We start from the raw sequence: 20,883 nt of genomic DNA, 5'->3' as shown, positions 1-20,883 counted from the left end.
AGAATGAGCATGTGAATTTGATAAAGAAAGGATTTCAGGAAGGATGGTCAGCAGAATATCAGGGACAAAACTGAGTACTTTTACTAACTGCTTGAGGAGCTACAATAGTGATAGAAGAGAAAAAAAAATATTGTAATGGTAGATTTGTAGTAGTAATGGCCTACTGGCAAGACAGGACGATTACTCTGGGATGTATTTATATTCCAATTAAAACTGCTACTGTGGAGCACAAGAACATTTTGGGAGAAATAAACTTTCAGCAGGGAATAAATATTACTTATAGGTGTGGACTGGAACTTGATTTGTAACAGTATGGATGTACCTGGGGACTTAAAATGATAATATAACAAAAATGTGTAGATTTCTGAAAAAGTTTATAGAAATATTTGATATGGAAGATTTTAATTCAGTAATAGGAACTCTGAGAGAATTTACATATTATTCTTCAAGCTACAATAACTGGACTAGACAGAAATTATATTTCAGAGGAACATGTGCATTTAATTAAAAGCTTTGACATTTCAGATCATACACCAATAACAACCCAGATAAAATGCAGGGTAATTGAGTACAATTGAGACACTGACACTTCCCCACCTACCTGTTAAAACAAGAGGAATTTACAGAATGGGTAGTGGAAATTATTTGAGAGTTATTAGGGAAGATAGAAATGTCTTCAGAAGTTATAGCTAGTGAGTGGGATAAAATGAGAGTGGAATTTACAAATAGGATAGAAATAAAAGAAAAAAAAAGAGAGCTGGTTAAAAAGTAACAAGGATTATTTAGAGGGGCCGGTAAAGATTAAAGTATTGCAGAATAAGGGGATCTCACAGAACAAGAAGAGCCACAAATGTAGAGTGCTAAAGAGAAAATAAGGGAGCATCTGAAACATATACTTGAGTTTAGAAAGACTGCTGTCAAATAAGTGTTTTTATCAAAACTTTTAGCACAATGACTTAGGCAACAGAAAGTAGAAAAGGTTATTGCTAAACTTAGAGTGCATTTAGCAAGAAAAATAACAAGAGATCCTGTAGAGGTATTAGAAATATTTTAGATATTTTATGAAAATTTGTATAAAGCAGAATGATGTGGAAATTAAGAAAAAGCACAAATGGAAGTATTATGGAAGACTTGGGTATGCTGAGGTTAGATGTAGATGAGGTTCAACAATTAACAGGACAGGAGAAGATGAGTTAAAACAGTGATGTATAATCAGTCCCGTGGGAAGGTCTCCAGGAATAGACTGTATTCCTAAGGAAGTTTGGAATCTTGGAGGAAAGAAAGTAATAAAGATCTGGAAGGTTTTGTCTAACTGTATTTTAAAAGAAGGGGAAGCACTAACATCCTGGAAGAGAGCTTTTGTGGCTATAATACCCATCAGACCCAAATTCATACAAGGCCCATTACAATTTTACGTCATGATTATAAATGTATATCTATAATAGCTAAAAGAATGGCAAAGGTGTTGCCAAAATTGATAGTATGGATCAATGTGGTTAAGTGAAGGGGAGGAAAACATTTGACAATATTAATATAACAATGAATAATTAGTAGAGCATGTAAAATATTGCATGATAACTATAAAACACAGTCAGAGGAGATTAGAAAGGATTGGGAAGAGAGACTGGATAAGCAATTCACAAAGAATCAGTGGGGAGTAGAGCATATAAAATATTGTATGATAACTATAAAATTAATCAGAGGAGATTAGAAAGGATTGGGAAGAGAGACTGGATAAGCAATTCACAAAGAAACAATGGAGGAATATATGTATATCTCCCAAATATGCAACAAAGTCTAAAAGAATTAGGATCTTTGCTTGGAAGTGTTTACATAGGTATTTTTATACTCAAAATAGAATGCAAAGAATTTTTCTTCAGGTGGACAGCAAATGTTGGAGGTGTGATTGGGAAGAAAGAGGTAACTGGGCACATATCTTCAGGGAGTGTAATGAGTTGTAAATATTCCCTGCAGACTGCTCTGTTGGAGATGCTGGATGAGCAAATTGGTGTAGGAAATGATTTTCTTGAGCTATGACATAGAATTGCCTAAACATTGTAAGGCCTTGTTGAGTCTAATTATGATGGCTGCCAAACAAGCAATTGCTAGAAAATGGAAATAAAATTCTAAACCAACTGCACTAGAAGTAGCAGAAATAGTAACGGAGCTAAAACAACTGGAATTGAGATCTTTAGAAAAGGGTAGGAACAAATTACATACTAAAAAATGGGAATTGTGGTATCAATACATGCAGAGGAGGAACATGGTTTAAAAGAAGGCAGGATCTGAGTAAGCTGTGTAATGGCTGACTGACAGTGACTGGATATATTATAAGTGTTGTATAATGTTTGCAGCTATAGGTGTGTCAGCATGGTTTGTAATGTATAATGTTTGCAACTGAGATTGTGTCATCATAGTTTCTTTTCATTCATATAAATGTAAGATTGTCTATGTCATACATGATAATTTAATAAAGAAGTTTCTTTAAAAAAACAATATAACGATGATCAAGAGGGAAACAGAATATAAGAAAATACCACCATTGTTGGTGGGTCTTGATGCAGAGAAGGCATTTAACAGAGTAAGCTGGGATTTTGTATGAGTAGGGCAGTGAAAGCATTTGCATTCCCTAATACTACAGTAATGTGATTTGGTAGGATATACGAGTGATCGGTGGCAAAAATTAAAGTGGGAGGGCTCCTGTCTGATAAGTTGCTTCAGAACTGAGGAACCAGGCAGGGATGTCTTCTTTCCTCTTTATTTGCTTTATATGTAGAGCCATTAGCAAAGAAATGAAGAGACTCAGAAATTCAAGGATTTAATTGGTATAGTAATCAAGAAAAGTTGGCTTTATTTGCAAACAATATTATTTTGTACTTGATAAAACCAGAAAAGGACAACTCAGTGTTCTGTAACATTCTGAGACGGTTTCAAGTCTTTTCAGACTACAACATTAATAAAGACAAAACAAGGGCTATAGCTGTAAAGTATGTACCCACCAATAATTGGTTCAGCAATACCCATATTTTTGAGGACATGATAAAATGAAGTATTTAGGAATATTTAAAAAGAATTGTTACTGCAGCTAAGCATATGTGAGAAGAAACTAAACTAAATAAAATGCAAAAACTGAGAAACTGGAGTCTCTTATTTATGGATGCCTGATAAAAGCAGTGAAAATATTTTTAAATCCCTTTAGTTTTGTATACAGGTCAGACATATTTTTATCAACTATAGGAGATGTTGTGGGCAGTAATTAATAAAAAGTTGAATGGTTTTATCTGGGAGGGGAAGAGTGCAAGGGTCAAGTGGAATAAGTTGATCCTTCCAATAGAACAAGATGCTCCTGATTTGAAGGGACATTTTAGAGCTAAACAGTTAAGGCTTATGTACATAACTCTAGAAGAAAGCTATATTTCAAAGTGGACAGGGATGATGTTGAAGCAGAGGGAAATCAAGAAATAAGGAGAAAGTGAGATTTTGGATGTAGATCCTTAAGGAAAATAACATAGCAGCCATAGAAAATATTATATTATAAAGTAACAGAAAGATGACTACAGGAAGGAGATTCTGCCGGTAGGGATGACTAAAATTAGGGGTACAGAACATTGGAAAGAGAAGGCTGGAATTTACTGGAGAAAACTGGCAAAGGAACCAAGGTATTGGGAACAAGTAACTAGAGAGAGAAAGGTAATAGAGCTGGAAGAGGCCAAGAAGACATTTTTGACTACAGGCTAGACACTGCCTTCCCTATCAGGGACTGATTTCAGAGTATAGACAAAGAGAAAGGGATAGGGGAATCCTAAGTAAAAGACTTGCTCTGGTAGAGTTTTTAGTTGAATTTAGAACAGAAGCTGCTGTTAAAAATTGTTAATTAGTAGGTGATATAAAATATTGAGCGATAACTATAGGAATCAATCAGAGGACGTTAGAAAAGCTTGGGAAGAAAGATTGGATAAGCAATTCACAATGAAACAATGGGAGGACATATGTATGGCTCCCAAATATGCAACAAAGTCTAGATGATTTAGGATCTTTGCTTGGAAATGTTTTCATAAGTATTTTTATGCCGCAAGCAAACTCCAAAGAATTTTTCCTCGGGTACATGGCAAATGTTGGAGGTGTGATGGGGAAGGAAGAGGTAGTTGGTAACATATGTCTTGGAAGTGTAATGAGATGACAGATTTAAAAAAACAATTCCCTACAGAGTACTCGGTCAGAAATATTGGTTGATCAAATGGATGTAACTAAGGAAATTGTTTTGTGCTGGGATACAGTATCTAAATTGCCTAAACATACTAAGGCCTTTATAAGTTTAATTCTCGTGGCTGCCAAAAAATAAATTACTAGAAAATGGAAATAAAAGTCTAAACCAGCTGTATTTGAAATATTGAATATTGTAACACGGATAAAAGACCTGGAAGTTGGATCTTTACAAAAGAGAATTAGCAAATTGCGTGGAAAAAATGGAAATTGTGGGAGCAATACATGTAGAATAATGTCTTGGAGGAGTGAGGTTTGATGGAAGGCAGGAATTGATCAATTTCTGTAATGTTGAGTCAGTGGCAATTGTATAAAATAATATAGCTGATGCATAATGTTTGTAACTGTGAGCATGTTAACATGGTTTGTTTTCCTTTATTTAAAAATGTTTGCGTATGTATTAAGAGATAATTCAGTAAAGGTGTGAAAAAAAAGAATCGTGCGTCATCTGTCCCTGCTGATAGTCCCTTTTTGTAAAGAATATAAGCTAGCTGATACAGCCCTTCAAAATAAAATTCAGTCCAGCTTTTCACATGTAAACATGCATTGCAGATGCATTCTCATTGAGTTATATGCCAGTTTTAAGGAACAAAAAATGAAGTCTGCAAGCTCATGTTTGGTTTTGGCATCCAGAGATGCATTGTCAAGTATGTTGACACGATTTCTACACACTTTTACTGAACTGTTCCATGGCAACACATAAATTGGCATCATACTGACAGCGTTCTGTTTTGTGAATCCCAGTTGTCATTGGTAATGCTAGTGTTCCTTACAATGGCCTTCAGTTGTATGTTAAAACTTTTGTTAGATTTTCAGCTTTGCATGATTCATCTAAGAAGGTATACTGATCTCCACAGTACATAAATGTAAATAGGGAGCTCAGAGAATCAGGAAAGGCTGTATATGTGAAACCTTACCTCTTTGTGCCATAGATACATAGGACCCATCAAACCTGTTTCTTAAAAGACTTTGACTTCTGTGGGAAATAACCTTTCTTAACCTGAGACTTTGTAAGACTGAATGGTGAGGGTCATCCTCACATTTACTAGTTATAATATACAGTACATGTATGCCAGCAGAGCCTCTTAATTTGAATAAACCTGGTTGTTAATTAGTCTTAATTTTCTGTTCATCTTTGTTTATTAGAGAGAGAGAGAATGAAGAAAACATTTTGTACTTCATCTGCTAAAATCATTTCTAAAATAGTCTGCACAAGTTGTAAGAAAACTATTACTGTAAGTACTTTTCAAAGTAAATGTAATGTTTTGTTTTAGCAGACAAAGAGAAAATGCAAAGAATAAGAGAACAGGCTGTAATAAAAGCTCAAGAGAAAGCTAAAGCTGAGAAAGAAGCAAAAGCTGTTCAGAAACGGGACAATGAGAAATATGCATTACAGAAGACAATGAAGGTATAGCTGTTTTTGTATTTTTCTGGGCAAGGAAATTCTATAGTTTTGGACACTTCTGTTATAGACCATAACCATTAAGCAAACATCACTGGTGATCTCTATGAACCTTGTCTACCTAGCCTATTCTACACTATGCCACTCTTTTTATATTGAAGTGACTACATGTAGGTTGTGGGATAGGATGAGAGAACATGTCTATGACATTTCTAGAAAAGCTGACAACAATGCCCAATCCAAACACATCATGACTTTAGGCAACTTACATTTGTTTAAGTTTATGGTTATAGAAGTTGTTAGAGTGGGTAACAGGGGGGTTCCAACAGAAATAAGGTAGAGTAAGGAACGTGACTAGATAATAAGGATGAGGGCAAACATGGGGAAGGGTCTAAATGACAAAATTTCTATTAGACCCATCCTAGTCAATAGACCTTTAGTCAGATAATATTATTGTTACGCTTATTTGTGCCTATATTGGTGCTTTTAGTGGATTTTCAAGTATATTTTTTGAATTGTTCTTTTGAATTGTTATACCTTTTTAAATGTTAATTGTTCTTAATTGTTGTTGATCTGTGGTTGGCTGTTTCTCATTTAAAAGTTCTACAGTTATACATTTTGTTTGTCTGATGAAGCGGCTTTGGCTGTGAAAGCGCTCACCTATCTGTCTTTGGAATAAATGCTTTGGATTTTTACTTCTGTGTTCCGTTGCCTCCTTTGCTTTTCGCTTTTTATATGACAGTTTTCTTGGAGGAACGGTTTACCTACACCATTATATTTGTTTTTTGCTGTCTCTTGTTCTGTTTGTACTGGTGTAAGGGCATGGCTGAAAGTTGCTCTTTGTTACAAGATTTGGGATCAGTGCCTGAGCTGAAAAGCGGGAATACGACTGGTCGGAGGAATATTTTCACTTTGTTTGGGAGTTCTAATAACCCCCTACTGGACTTCGTACCTAATACAACAGCAATTGTGAACCAAAATGACTGTGAGTATGATCTGAATGCTCTAAAAAATGACATCTATAAGTTGGAGAATGATGCACGAAAATTAGTGAGGCTCAAGTCACAGAGATTTCACTTTGAGGCTTACCTCAACCTACATATTGTTCCCCGTGGGTTCAGGGTGTTAAATATGCCCACCTATGGGAACTTGTATAGTGACGTATTAGCTAAATGGCAGCAAATCAATCTTGATACAAGCTACGGCTATATGAAACTATTAATACAGTATTTCAAACCAGAGGAAAACAGCGTTAGCATCTGATATACAAAATCTTCAGATGACTATATGATAATTATCCTTCCTCTGTTGTTGACCTTAAGGTTGAACATGTTATTGAGACAGTCAATGTTTATGAGAAACAACTGCTTAATAATAAGAAAAGAAAATTGCAACGTGATTTAGCTGAATTTTCAAATGGTAGGGTCTTTGCTTGGCCAAGGATGAAAGAACTGGTGGCTCAGCCATATATGCTAGCAGTAATAAATCTAATCCTTCTATTTCTGAGGCTGTCAACATCCCGAATCATAATTCCACACATAATATTGCTTCTATTTCTAACTCAGGCTCCACCTTAAATTTTGAGTGCCTGAGTACCAACCGAGGACTCAGTGTGAAGGAGGGCTCTTCCACCTCATACACCAGCTCTGTTCCTACGGATGACGTCCATACCACTACAGAATCTGTAGATAGAACTGGAGCACGCAGAAAAGGGAATGCATCTACTGCTGGGGTTAATAATTGTTCCTCATCGCTACCTTTTAATGCAAATGGTTTACTTGTTAACCCGCTTCCCATTCGCAGTTCCAATTTTTATGAACGCCCATTGGTGCGAGGACACCTGAAGAGGAAGGCGTCTATAGAAGAAGAGAGTCCATTAACGATCAAGAAGATGTGGCAAATGAGGGATCAAACGAGGGATCAACGTTAGTGTGGAATATTTCTAGCCGTAGATTAACATCTACGGAAATGGACATACTGAATAAAGGTATGAGTTTCATACCCGCTAGTAAAATGACATTGACTGAGAATATTGTTGAACTTAAAACCTTTACAAGGAATATCACGTTAAAAATGCACTTTAATGAGACTAGCAATGACTGTAATAATATAAATATTTTTAAAAAAACTAGTGGCTATGTACCTCCTTCAATTGATGTGATAGATGTCTTTGAGAAAGCCTGTATCAGGGATATATATGCCATGTCATTCAAAGGGGATCCAATGCCTGTCTGCCTGGGATGACCTGCTCGACAAGCCATGATGCTTTGCTAGGGACGGCTTGCACCTGCCACCCCTGGGCTTTCGGATATTGGCAAAGGCTCTTGCCACCCCCATACTGCCTTTTTTAGGTAAGGCTCAAAAGACAAACCCACCTCCATAGGTATCAAAAGGGATAAGAAACTAAGAGTAATGCTACTCAACACCAGAAGTCTAAACCTCAAGATGCACGCACTCGAAACTCTCCTTAGCATGGAGAACATCGATATCTGTGCGGTAACAGAAACCTGGTTCAAGGCTCCCGAGAGCACCCCAGCACTACCAGGTTATACCTCATACCATGTTTTTTGGCCCCAAAACTTGGACCGAACCACAAAAGGAGGGGGAGTATCAATATTCGTCAAAGATACCCACACCTCCAGGGTTGGTGGCACAGCACGAAGCATCAGAGACTATCCATGTGCAACTAACAGTGGGTAAAACTGCCTTCCAGTTTATAGCCTGCTACAGACCACCCTCCCAAACCCAGGAACTCCACTCTGCCTTTCTGAGAACACTGGAAAATATGAAGGTCTCTCCAAACACCATTATATTGGGTGACTTTAACTACCCAAACATAGACTGGGAGCATTACTCTAGCTCCAACACCCTAGCCCAAAGGTTCCTAGAATTTATAAGCTCAAATGCTATGGAACAACTTGTTGCCACTCCCACAAGAGGGGAAAACATACTGGACCTGATCATCACCAACATGGGGGAATCTATGCTCCAGACCAGAAGTGTATCCCTCACTGGTAAGATCAGACCATAAACTAATCTCACTAGATATTAACATCCCAACCCCAGCCCCTGCCCAGAAACCCACAGTGAAAAACTTCTCTAAAGCAAATTTCACACTCCTCAAAACCGAGGTGGAATCCTTCAAAGCCCCCGGGCCTGTGGATATACGGTCCAGACCGCAGAATCCTTTATAAACGCATTCTATGAACACCTTCTGGAATGCATGGATCATGCAATCCCAAATAAAACCAAGACCCAATCCTCCAAAGTTAGGCGTTCTGTCCGGTGGACCACAGCCATAAACAAACTATACAATAGAAGGAGGAAGCTACTACATGATAGAGCAAAATCCCAAAAAGGGAAGGCATCTCTGATCAGTATTAGCAAAAAACTACGGGCACTCATAAAATCGTGTAAGGCCAGCTTCGAGAGAAAAATTGCACAGGTCACTAAGGATAATCACAAGGCTTTGTTTAGTTATGTTAGGAACCTGGGTGGGAATTCCCAGATATGCTCAGAATTAGTCCAAAATGACAAAAAATACACCGAACCCACAGACATTGCCAACATCCTAGCTGACAGGTTCAGTGCAAACTTCTCCCCCCCTTCCCCACTAAAAGGGCAAATATCTATCCCAGCAGAGTGCTGCCCCCCTGACATCTCAGATGCTCAGGTAAGAGCCGCCCTCTCCAAAGCAAAAAACACAGCATCATTGGGACCAGACGGTGTCCCAGGCTGCATCCTACATGAACTCCAAGAAGAACTAAACCCAAACATAAAACTACTGTTCAATCTCAGCCTTACTACAGGATATGTACCCAAAGAGTGGCGTACAGCAACAGTGGTCCCTCTCCACAAAGGTGGTGCCTCAATGGATCCTGAAAACTATCGCCCCATAAGCTTGACTAGCTTGGTCTGCAAAGCTATGGAAAGGATCATCATGGACCTCATAAATAAAGATATCTGGGACCTACAGACACTGGATCCTACCCAGTTTGGCTTTAAGGGCAGATCCTGCCTCTTAAACCTGGTTGATTTCTTTGAAACAGTCACCAAGGCCATTGACGAGGGGAAGGTGGTCCACATAGCCTACCTGGACCTTGCAAAAGCCTTTGATACAATACCCCACTCGGGCATTATAGATAAGCTCACCAGCTTAAATATAAACCCCTATGTCACTAGATGGGTTGCAAACTGGCTCAAAGACAGAAACCACATGGTTAGACTTGCTGGAGCCATGTCAGACTCCAAACCAGTTACAAGTGGCGTCCCACAAGGCTCAGTCCTGGGACCTCTCTTGTTCGGTATATATTTCTCAGAGGTACAGGCTAACACAGAAGGACTGTGGCTGACCAAGTTCGCAGATGACTGCAAACTGGGCGCCATAATTGACTCTCCAGCCGACACAAGCATCCTACAAAAGGGCCTCATAGAAACAGACAACTGGTGCCAGAGCCATGGCCTCAAGCTAAATGCCAAAAAGTGTATAGTCATCCCCTTTGGCAAAAACAAAGTGCCCACAAATTACCACATAGGTGGTAATCCATTAAGTATGGAAGAAGTAATTAGGGACCTGGGGACCCAAGTTGATAGCAATCTCTCATTTGACAACCACGTGGCCAAAGTGGTTAGAAAAACATTTTATATAGCCCACCTAATCATGAAGGGATTCACATCTAGATCAGGGGAGGTCATTGTGCCTCTTTACTCATACCTCATCAGGCCCATAATTGAGTACAATGCCCCTTTTGGGATGTACCTTACCAGACACCTGCAGCAACTGGAAAGACCCCAAAAGTACCTCACCAAGAGGATCAAAGGGCTCAAACAGATGCCATATGCTGCCTGGTTAAAGAAACTCCAGCTCTACACAGTGGCATACCGCCTGCTCAGAGGCGATCTGTGCCTGACGTATAAAGCCATGTCCAACCCAGAATTAATGGACATGCTGCATCTCAGAAAATCCAAATCCCATCAAGCTACGCGCTCGAGAGACTTGAACCTCAGCACTGAAATAAATAGGACATGCTGGAGGCACAGATTCATAACCCAGAGGCTCCCTTCACTCTGGAATAAAATCCCAGTTCAGGTTAGGTAGAGTCCCTCATTGACTCTCTTCAAGAGGAATCTTGATGAGTGGATGGGAGATAGTAGGTTTACCCCGGGTATCACTTCTGTGTCACTGTTAGACAGAGGCACACAGTATACTAACCTCAAAAGGGCATAGCAAAATTCATTTAAAATGGGTGACGAAAGCCAAACACACTCTGGCTAGGCTTATAAATGCTCTAGGGCAGATAGCCTAGTATGAACCTATGTATGATGAAAAGAAATATACAAAGAATTTCTTTAATATGAATAAGAATGAGAGATTGACACTTGAACAGCTATTTCATGATTCCACCTTAAGTATAAGACCAGCTGATAAGGGGGGATCAATGGTTATTTTGGACTACACTTTTTATAGTAATGCTATGAATTCTATGCTTAATAATATGATGCATGTTCCATTTACTACTGAACAAGTGGAACAATGTATGAATAGGATCTCTAATGAACTTTTTGAATGTATACAGCTAGGGCAGATTACTCTTGAACTTTATAATTACTTCTTGGTAGATGAACCACTTATACCCATAATACAGGGCTTACCTAAGATCCACAAACACCACCTATGAGACCTATAGTAGCAGGTAGGGGGTGGTGTACCGAACCCCTGTCCATTTATATAGAACAACATCTTAAACCCATTTTGGCTAAGAATAATGCCATTTTAAAAGATACTGAACAATTTCTCAGGGACCTATATATACATACACAGGCTGTACCACCGACGCAAGAATGTATATTGGTGGCAATGGATGTAGAATCACTTTTTACATCCATACCGAATGATCAAGGTATTGAGATGATGGGGAGTTATCTACTGCAAGATGGTTCTTATGATCATTATAAAATAGATCTCTTATGTTCATTGATGGAAATTGTTCTTGACAACATCTTTGAACAAAAAATTTTCAGACAGAGAGATGGCGTAGCTATGGACACTTCATGTGCCAATAGCTATGCCAACCTAGTTATGGCCCAATGGGAAGAAGCACATATTAAAACACAGTTTAGAATGGACAGAGTTGTCTTTTATAGGAAGTTTGTGGATGATCTCTTTCTCCTTTGGGAAGGAGGTAGTGATGAGTTTATATGTTTTTTTGATGCCCTTAATACTAGCACTGACTTCCTTATATCAGCAAATACTTCAGCTGACTCTATTGAGTTTTTGGATGTAAAGGTTCTAAGGAAGACCACTGGTGACTTTACCACGGAAGTATTTAGGAAGAAATGCTACAGGAACACCTTTGTCCATAGACAAAGTATGCACCCTAAGCATGTGTTTAAAAATATTATAACAGGACAGGTGCTGAGAATATCAAGATTAACAGCGGATGATTCTACTTTTGGTAGTGAGCTAGATGCACTAGAACAATGAACAGGGGCTGTGATAGGAAAGAGTTTGGAATGATAACAACCGATATACCTGGACTAAGGTCACGTGAAGGTAAACCATATTTTTCTGCACCATCCCAGTTCCCTAAGGAAAGAACAGGCGGAAACAGTGGTCTGAGGATACCTGTAACTTATGCTAGTAACATCAGGCTATTGCAGGATATCTACTCTAAACATTGGAATATACTTATGACCAATGAGAGAGTGGGTTCCATAGTGGGGAAGGCTCCTATTTACACATATAAAAACAAGGAATATCTTAAGAAGATGCTGTGTCATCCTAGATATGATACAGATACTACTATACAATCTTTCATAGGCACACATCCATGCAAAACCTGCAATTACTGCCACCTAATAGATAGTGGGGCAAGTTTTACACACCCAGATACAGGGAAAAGGATGTGTTTTAAAGCTAGCGCCAACTGTAATACAACAAACCTTGTCTACTATTGTACACTATGCCACTCTTTTTATATTGGAATGACTACACATAGGTTGCGGGATAGGATGGGGGAACATGTCTATGACATTTCTAGAAAAGCTGACAACAATGCCGTATCCAAACACATCATGACTTTAGGCAACTTGCATATATACTTGACTTGTTTACATGTTTTTATTGATTGCCACATTGTTTACATGACTAATTGTATTTTATTTTATTGTTTACATGACTAATTGTATTTTATTTTATTTTATTCTACCAATTGGTTTTAAATACCATTTTAAATTGGTTGTAATTTAAGTGTATATTTTGTTTCCATCATCATACATACATTTTTTTCTTATTTTTATTTTTTTCTGGTTCTTTTTTCCACTTTATTCAAAATGATGTGTAATAACAATACTAACTAATTGTACAGTTATATATATTTTTATAGATTGTTTTTAGGGTTCTTTTACACAGACCTGAAGAAGTCTAGAAGGACGAAAGCGATCTTTAACAATAGGTTATGAAAATAGAAATTGATTTTTACATGCAAAATGTATATGTATATATTTATATATATATTTTGATTGCCAAATGAACTAAGGTTGATATATTTCCAGCCATGTAGTATATTGTCTTGGATAAAGTCACAGACTCAATAATCTACTTAATAATCTGGTTAAATAAGAGCTACCACATCATTATTAATTTTATTTAAAGTACATAAGGGTTATATATTATTATGACAGCTACTAAGTAGGGCAGGACCAGCTCGGATGTCACACTGATGGGGGAAGGGATGTGAATTTAACATGTATACCAATAACACTTTGTTTTACAGCACAATAAACCACTCCCATGCCTGATAAAAAGTATACAAATATTTAGAAAGCTTGTGAGGAAATTATTACTCTATTTTTGTTTTACTTGGCTCGCTTGTCTGTGTAATTAATAAAGGATTTTCAACTGGAAACAGACTGCCTGCCTTGCTTGGATTACTTTCGAATACTTAGTAATGCAATACAATTATATATTTTCTATTATTTTTTGTTTTGTTTTGACTTAAGACGAGTTTAAGTTTGCTAATTCTACTACTATTGTCTGATCTGATTAATATACAGTGATTAACTAGAAATATATGGACTGAAAATCTTCCACACAGAGAAGTTTCTTACACTTGTGTCTTTTGGCTTTTCCCGGTTAGGGGTCGCCACAGCGGAACTCCGGTCCGCTAATGATTGGTAGTTGATTTTTACGTGTCGAGTTACCAGCCCTGATGCACAACCTTCAACGAAGGTATGCCCATTCACGCATGTCTCTACGCAAAGACGCTCTAGCTGAGAATAGAACCGGACAGCATCTTACTGTGAGGCGACAACGCTACCGCAGCACCGCCACCACACTCTTTTGTTAAAATAGAGAGTGAAATACATCACAAGTTTTTGACATTTGCATGAAGTACCTGATTCAAAAATAAGTGGTATTCTTGAAGTGATCAACTGTAAGTATTGGATCTACAGTATCAAAATCAAGTAGGTAAAGAGAGTAATGAATGCTTTTCTTGATTTAACAGACTAGTATTTTTAAAGGACAATGCAGCAGTTATCTTACTTTCTGGGTTTAGCCTTCATCACCTGGTCACCCACTGCATCATTGTGTAGCATTTGTGTTAGCATGAAGAGAGCACTGATCCCAAAAGGTACAGAATATTTTTTAACTAATTGTGTACAAGGAAAAGGACCTTTTTTATTATAGGCTATGAGCTGGCAAATTTCCACTGACAAGGGTCTGTAATGCCAGACTAAACACAGGAGAATCTGACACTCTCAGTGAAGGGCTCAGGAAGCTGTCTAGCTATAGATATTTTTTTGTGATTTTACTGGCGCTCAGTGACTTGCATTTGCAGTTTAAGAGCAATAATAGCTTCCTTTATCATACGTAGCTAACGTTAATGAATTGAATGTCTGCCATTCTAAATAACTAATGGAACAGATGCAGCGGCTTTAGATAACCTCAGTGTCCTTATTAAGTTCAGGGCAGTGAAGATGTAAGGTGATCAAGGAGGGGGGATCTTTTTTTTGCATTTCTTATAGACTGCTGTAACTGTTTATAGAAAGGATGTTTTCTTTAAAACAATGTCCAATACTAGCATAGCTCATAGCTAATCGGGGACAAATCTCAACAGAATCAGGGACAAATCCAGAAATAATCAGGGACAATCAGGGACACATTTAAAATATTAGTACTATTAAATAGAGACATTGACATAATAAAGTAATGTGAATTAATATGCATTTTCTGAAGTAAGACGCCCATAACTGTAATTATTGTGTAATTCACAATTATTTTCTCCAAAAGTCTCCAGTTTTAGGAAAGATTTTAAGAGGGACAGCTAAAACTTGAACCAAAATCAGGGACAGTTGGGAGATATGATAGTAGAAACTTGAACACCTTCCAATGCATAGGGTCAGGATTGCTGTCACTTAGGAATTCTCCACACCAGAAACCTTTGATTATAGGTAGAATGAGGGTTTCAGGTAGCTGGCATCTGAGGCAGATAATGAGGTTTAGCACAAGGAAGTACATTAATATAATTTTTTATCCTCAGGCAGTCCGATCACTGCCAAATCCTAACCTATCTGCTTTCTTGTCCATTTGTTCCTTGCTCCCAGAATTCCTTTCATAACTGTGTACCCTGGCATTGTCTGTATATGCATGAATTCAGCTAGTGACAGAAACTAAGCACCTGCATTATTTTTATTGTGGCTTTTCCCCAGTATGACACAATATGGTCGTTGGTACATCACTTGGTTATTGCTTCAAGCAAATTACAACTAGGCACAGTAAAACAATGACAAAATAAATATGCAAGCATTTTGCTTTTTTGATGCTTTTGAACTTAAAGATTTGATATATTTTATTGACTACCCTGAATGCAATACAAGAAAAAATATATAGTATAGTTTCAAACTATACACACTGGCAAGTTTTTCTGACATATTGTAGTACTCCCCAAAATGAAAGTGTCAAAGCAATCCAAAAGCCAGAGATTGTTCACTTTGTAACATAAGTGTAAGTAAATTAAAAGTTATTAAATAATATTTTAAATACTTATTGTTAAAACAATGAAAGAAGAAATCAAAATATTACAGAAGAAATGCAAACGGAATGGTGATTAACTACATAAAGGGATTCTTTAGAAAACATAAAGCTACACGGATACAGTACTGTCATACTACAATCACACACTTACACACAGCCAGGGCAGCTAATGAAATAAATAATCACGACTGAATCTGAATTCAATTCTTTTCTTTTTATATTTTTGCCTGGAGGTGGAGGTGGAGCCAGGGGAAGAAGTAATATATTTTTTCATGACCAATCCGGTCGCACCTCTCTAACCCAAATCCGACAAGACTTCTGCTGCACTGTAAAATGAACTTGAGGATGGATTAGACTTGCCGACTTTCACACTGTATTCTTAATCTATCTAAACTAAAGTCTAATTAAAAACAAAAAACACATTCGGTCTGAGCTGTAGTCCGGACTCCAGTCCCTCTCTAAACTGGTTTGGAAAGATTAGGAAGCTTAGCTGCAGCAGTGTGAGATGCACGCGACTCTGTTACATGTTGCTGGTGACTATAAATATAAACAAAGTACAGTCACTCATTCAATAGCCACACCCCTCCCTCCAACCCTCGGAAGAATTCCGACAGGCTGGCAGGCTGCTCACGATGCTGACATCATCGCGTATGCCTCTGCATGTGATGATGTCAGCAGAAAATTGCTGGGAAAAAATAAAAAAAAAAAGCCGGGAAATACTGGAATAAAGGGGGACACTCAGGGATTTCGTGGCACCCCATTTGGACCTCAAAACCAGTAAATGCTGAGGAATTCCGTATGGTTGAGAGGTATGATCTCAGCTCATTATGTGAGAATAGTGTCTCATTTCCTTATGATCTGAATGTCAAATGGCAAGTGAGCAGTTTGCGGAGCCACAGGCACTGACAGCCTCTTTCTCCGTCACATGTGTCACAGCATCACAAGGTTGCTCAATGTTAATAATGTATGCTACTTATACTGTGGTTACCATAGTGTATAAAAGTAGACATGAGCATTTCTCTCAACTTCTTTGCTTAAGATTTCTGCACAAAGCCAAAATAATGGTAGGACAAATGGCCACAATCAGGGACAGATTTTAAATACTGCTCTTATAAACCTAAAAAGTTGCTAAAATAATATTGGCATGCATTTTTTTTTTGAGAATATGAACTTTGAAACTCAAATTTGTATCAGTATTTAATTACCACAATCCTCAAAAAGTTGCCAAAAACACACATTTTAGGGCAGAAGTGTAAGGCAAAAACATCTGGACATTCTGCAAAATTTTAGACAGTTGAAATGTATAGAAGTGAGGCTTGAGAACAGGGACTGAAAAGGTGAAATTCCTTACACTAATGACAAAAAACTGGATTCCTTCACAGGGTGGTTGGGCTCACTCTGTGTCCAGAATGAGAAGATCAATAATCCATATGGATTTTGGAGTGCAGCCACTGCTTCTTCAGGCTGTCCAGTATGTGAACTGAGGTGGTCTGCTTACCCAAGATTCCAGTTGCATGATGCATACCAGGCATGGCCCACTGGCTGGGTGCCCACAGGGCAGATAAAGGGCATGCTAAGAAATTACATCTTTCTCAGCTTGTGTGGGGATGGCTAGTGTAGTATAACATTGCTTTTCAATGTGGCATTAACCAGCAAGTACAACAAAAGCAGTAGCCTGACAGAAGTGTTACTACTGTGCAGGGGAACTCGGGAAGATTAAAAAAACAGGCTGGATGATTTATGATACTGCTGCGTAGAGCACTAAATGTTATCATACAGGTAAGAGTCCATCCATGTAAAAATTTGTAGAAATTTTCGTAGTGAGTGTAAAATATTTTGTCCAACTTTTTAGCTAATGTCTGAAATAAATTAAGGAACTGGGACTTCCATCATATCATAAAGTCTCTAGGACGAAATAATTGCTTACATGTAGTCCAACAACTGTTATAATAAAATGGCAACCATATGATGTACTGAGTGCCATTTCAGTGATGGACCATTCCATCAACATTTTACAGACTTCTGTCAAGGCTGTCTAACCTCATAGATTGTTATATTGAGTAAGGCAGTCAGAGAGCTAACCTCTTGAATGAGTGAAGTGGGAAATTTGTCTCTACTTTACCCTGTGTCATGAAGTTATTTTTAATTTGTGCGATTTGAAGGAATGGTCTCTTGATGAAGCAGTAATCTATATCAACATAAAATATGCAGAAAGTATGCAGTGCTGAAACAGATGGCATTAACATATCACAGCTCCCTTTGCTGTGGCAAGTGAACATGTTTATAAATGATAGAAAGAGAGAGTGTGTGTGCAGCTCATAGAGACTGTTTATGTGTATGTGTGGTTATACCAGTTGAACACAGCAAAAAGCTTGAAACCAAGACCAAGTGAAAAGTATAATCCAAGGCAGTGAAGAGCAGCAAGAAACAGCGATGAAGCCAAAGGTAATCTCCACAAAAAGTTTATTCAAAGTTTATTCAAACACACAACATAAATTTCTCCAAGTCCTTCTCTCAAACACACAACATAAATTTCTCCAAATCCTTCTCTCAAGCGCTTTCGCTCAGTGCAATAATGAGCTTTATCAAGACCAGTTGAATTAACCAAGAATGTACTTATCCGTAGTTCAAAATACTTCAGATGTTGAATAATACTGCATCTTTTTGGCTTAATAATCACAGTATGTTGAGTGGTGCAGGGAAATAAAGTGAAAAATAAAACTGGTTATTAGTTTTGCATCTATTTTATTACATTGTATGCCAAGCACTACATACCTTACTGAAACTCTTTCCCTGTTCCATCTTACTTTTGTTACCTTTCACTTTGAATATGGCTGTGTTTATTGATTTATTGTCTGACTGAGTAACTTGACTGCGCTGCATTCTAGTTACTCTGTAATAAAATCTGCTGTAAACTACATAAAATATACCTACCCGCTACAAAGCTGTTTCTCCACACTAATACATTATCAGAAGGCAGAGATGGATGACATGGAATCAGGAAGAAATTGGACAGTTGTTCAGCATTACAGTAAAAAGAAACACCAGCTTAATAGCCTAGGTCCACTGAAGTAATTTCAGTACAAATGACACATTTTAGAATAAGAAAGCCCACTTTACAAGATGAGGTCATAATTATACCAAAAAGAAATGGTAAAAAAGCCTTTGCACTTGATCTTTAAGCCTAATGAGGCACTTTGTGATGCTAACTGTAAATGATTTTACTCCCCACCAATGGACATCTCTGCCAGTTGGAAAAAACATTTCTGTGGACAGATTTGAGGGTCCCAGGATCAAATTACTGAGTCGTGTCAATAGCCATTAGTAAATGGCAGTAGACTATCCTGGTGTGGACACACTGCTGATGACATGGACAACTTTTTTAATGTTCATATGTCTAGTTATTTTGTAGAATTACAATGGCCAACAAGTGTCTCACTGCATAAACAATGACAGCAATGTTAACCATCATCATGAAACCCCAAATTACATATTTAATATAACTTTGAAAAGGGCCCTAGTAAATGCTGTTAAATAAAAATAATTCTGAAGAATAATTTACTTACCACGGATGGCGCAGTGGTGCAGCAGTAGTGTGTGGAGTCTACATGTTCTCCCTGCATTTGTGTGGGTTTCCTCCGGGTTCTCCGGTTTCCTCCCACATTGTAAAGACCTGCGTCTGGAACGTTTCTCCCTGGGCCTCTGCTGACAAAAAATGGCTTTGTTCCAAGTCAGACTTTCCCAGTAAACACATGCTAAATACGTAAAATTAATGAGGGCAAGGCAATTCATACAGCCTACCTCGATCTGGCCAAGGCCTTTGATACCATTCCCCACTCAGGAATTATTGATAAACTCACCAAACTAGGCATCAACCCCTATATCACTAGGTGAGTACCAAACTGGCTCACAGAACCCACAGTGTGAAAGTAGTGGACTCCAAGTCACACTGCCGACCAGTCATGAGTGGAATCCCACAGGGATTGGTCCTGGGTCCTCTTCTGTTTGGCATCTACTTCTCAGAAGTCCAGGCCAACACGAAGGGACTCTGGCTGACCAAGTTCACAGACTACTGCAAGCTGGGAGCCATTATTAACTCCCCAAGTGATGTAGACATCCTACAGAAAGGCCTCAATTAAACCAATGACTGGTATCGAAACCATGGCCTTAAGCTTAACGACAAAAAATGCATAGTCATCCCCTTTGGGAAAAACTCGTTTCCCACTAATTACCACAACAATGGGAGCCCACTGAACACTGAAGGCATTATAAGAGATCTGGGGACACAGGTTGACAGCAACCTCTCCTTCGACCACCACATTGAAACTGTGGTCAGAAAATCCTTCTGTGTGGCACATCTCATTACCAAGGGTTTTGCATCCAGGAAGAAAGAGGTCATCATATTTCTCTACTCTTCCCTCATTAGGCCAATTATCGAGTATAATGCCCCATTTGGCATGCACCTCACTAGACACATGCAACAGCTGGAAAGGCCACAAAAGTACCTCACAAAGAGGATCCTAGGCCTTAAGCACATGTCCTACATGGACAGACTTAAAAAAACTCCAGCTATTCTCTATCTCATATAGTCTACTAATAGGCGATCTCTGCTTGACTTACAAAGCCATGTCTGACCCAGTTCTGTTAGAAATGCTAGATCTTAAGAAATCCCAATCCCTCCACACCACACACTCCAGTGACCTCAACTTCATTACCACAATCAACAGAACATGCTGGAGGGACAGGTTCATAACCCAGTAACTGCCCATGATGTTCTTCATCTCACATTGCTGCAGTCATAACCTGTGGGTAGTCCGCTGTCCTCAGTCGGCCCAATACATACCAATTAGGCTGGCTGGCGGGTCATGGGCTTTAGATCTAACGCCAGCATGTTGGTATTAAGAAGCACATGACATGCCATATCCTCTCCTCTTTTGTTTGCCGCATGGTCAGAAGCAGAAGCAAGCAGGTGCCGTTGCTGCTCGGGTTTAAAATTTCGTATTCTGAGTTTCAGACCTTCTGCTAAGTAGCTGGCATTGATACTTTTATTTTTTTTTTTTTTTTTTTCAAATCTATAATTGTGAAAAAAAGTGAATAATAATCTCCGTGGGAAAACTTGTTAGATGTATTCTTGTCACTAACTCTCTCTGTATTCCTGTTTAAAGTTTGGGGCCTGAATATG

General features: G+C 38.3%; 1 protein-coding gene across 3 annotated transcripts in view; it reads left to right on the top strand.

Moving 5' to 3' along the window:
* The window catches only part of DNAAF4 (dynein axonemal assembly factor 4), a 1,080,792-nt gene that overhangs the window by 132,671 nt on the left and 927,238 nt on the right, over positions 1–20,883 (top strand). For 2 of the 3 annotated variants that reach the window (XM_044078960.1, XM_044078962.1), the window contains one exon: positions 5,538–5,671. In XM_044078960.1, the coding sequence (XP_043934895.1) occupies positions 5,538–5,671 (134 nt within the window). The remainder of the gene's footprint in view (positions 1–5,537; positions 5,672–20,883) is intronic. The other variant, XM_044078961.1, reaches the window with a different exon arrangement.

This window comes from Protopterus annectens, chromosome 7.part1 (assembly GCF_019279795.1).
Source record: "Protopterus annectens isolate FY-2018-M chromosome 7.part1, PAN1.0, whole genome shotgun sequence".
Taxonomy (NCBI): Eukaryota; Metazoa; Chordata; order Ceratodontiformes; family Protopteridae; genus Protopterus; species Protopterus annectens.
Note: the sequence above shows the minus strand (reverse complement) of the source record. Positions and strands in the feature narration are given on the sequence as shown.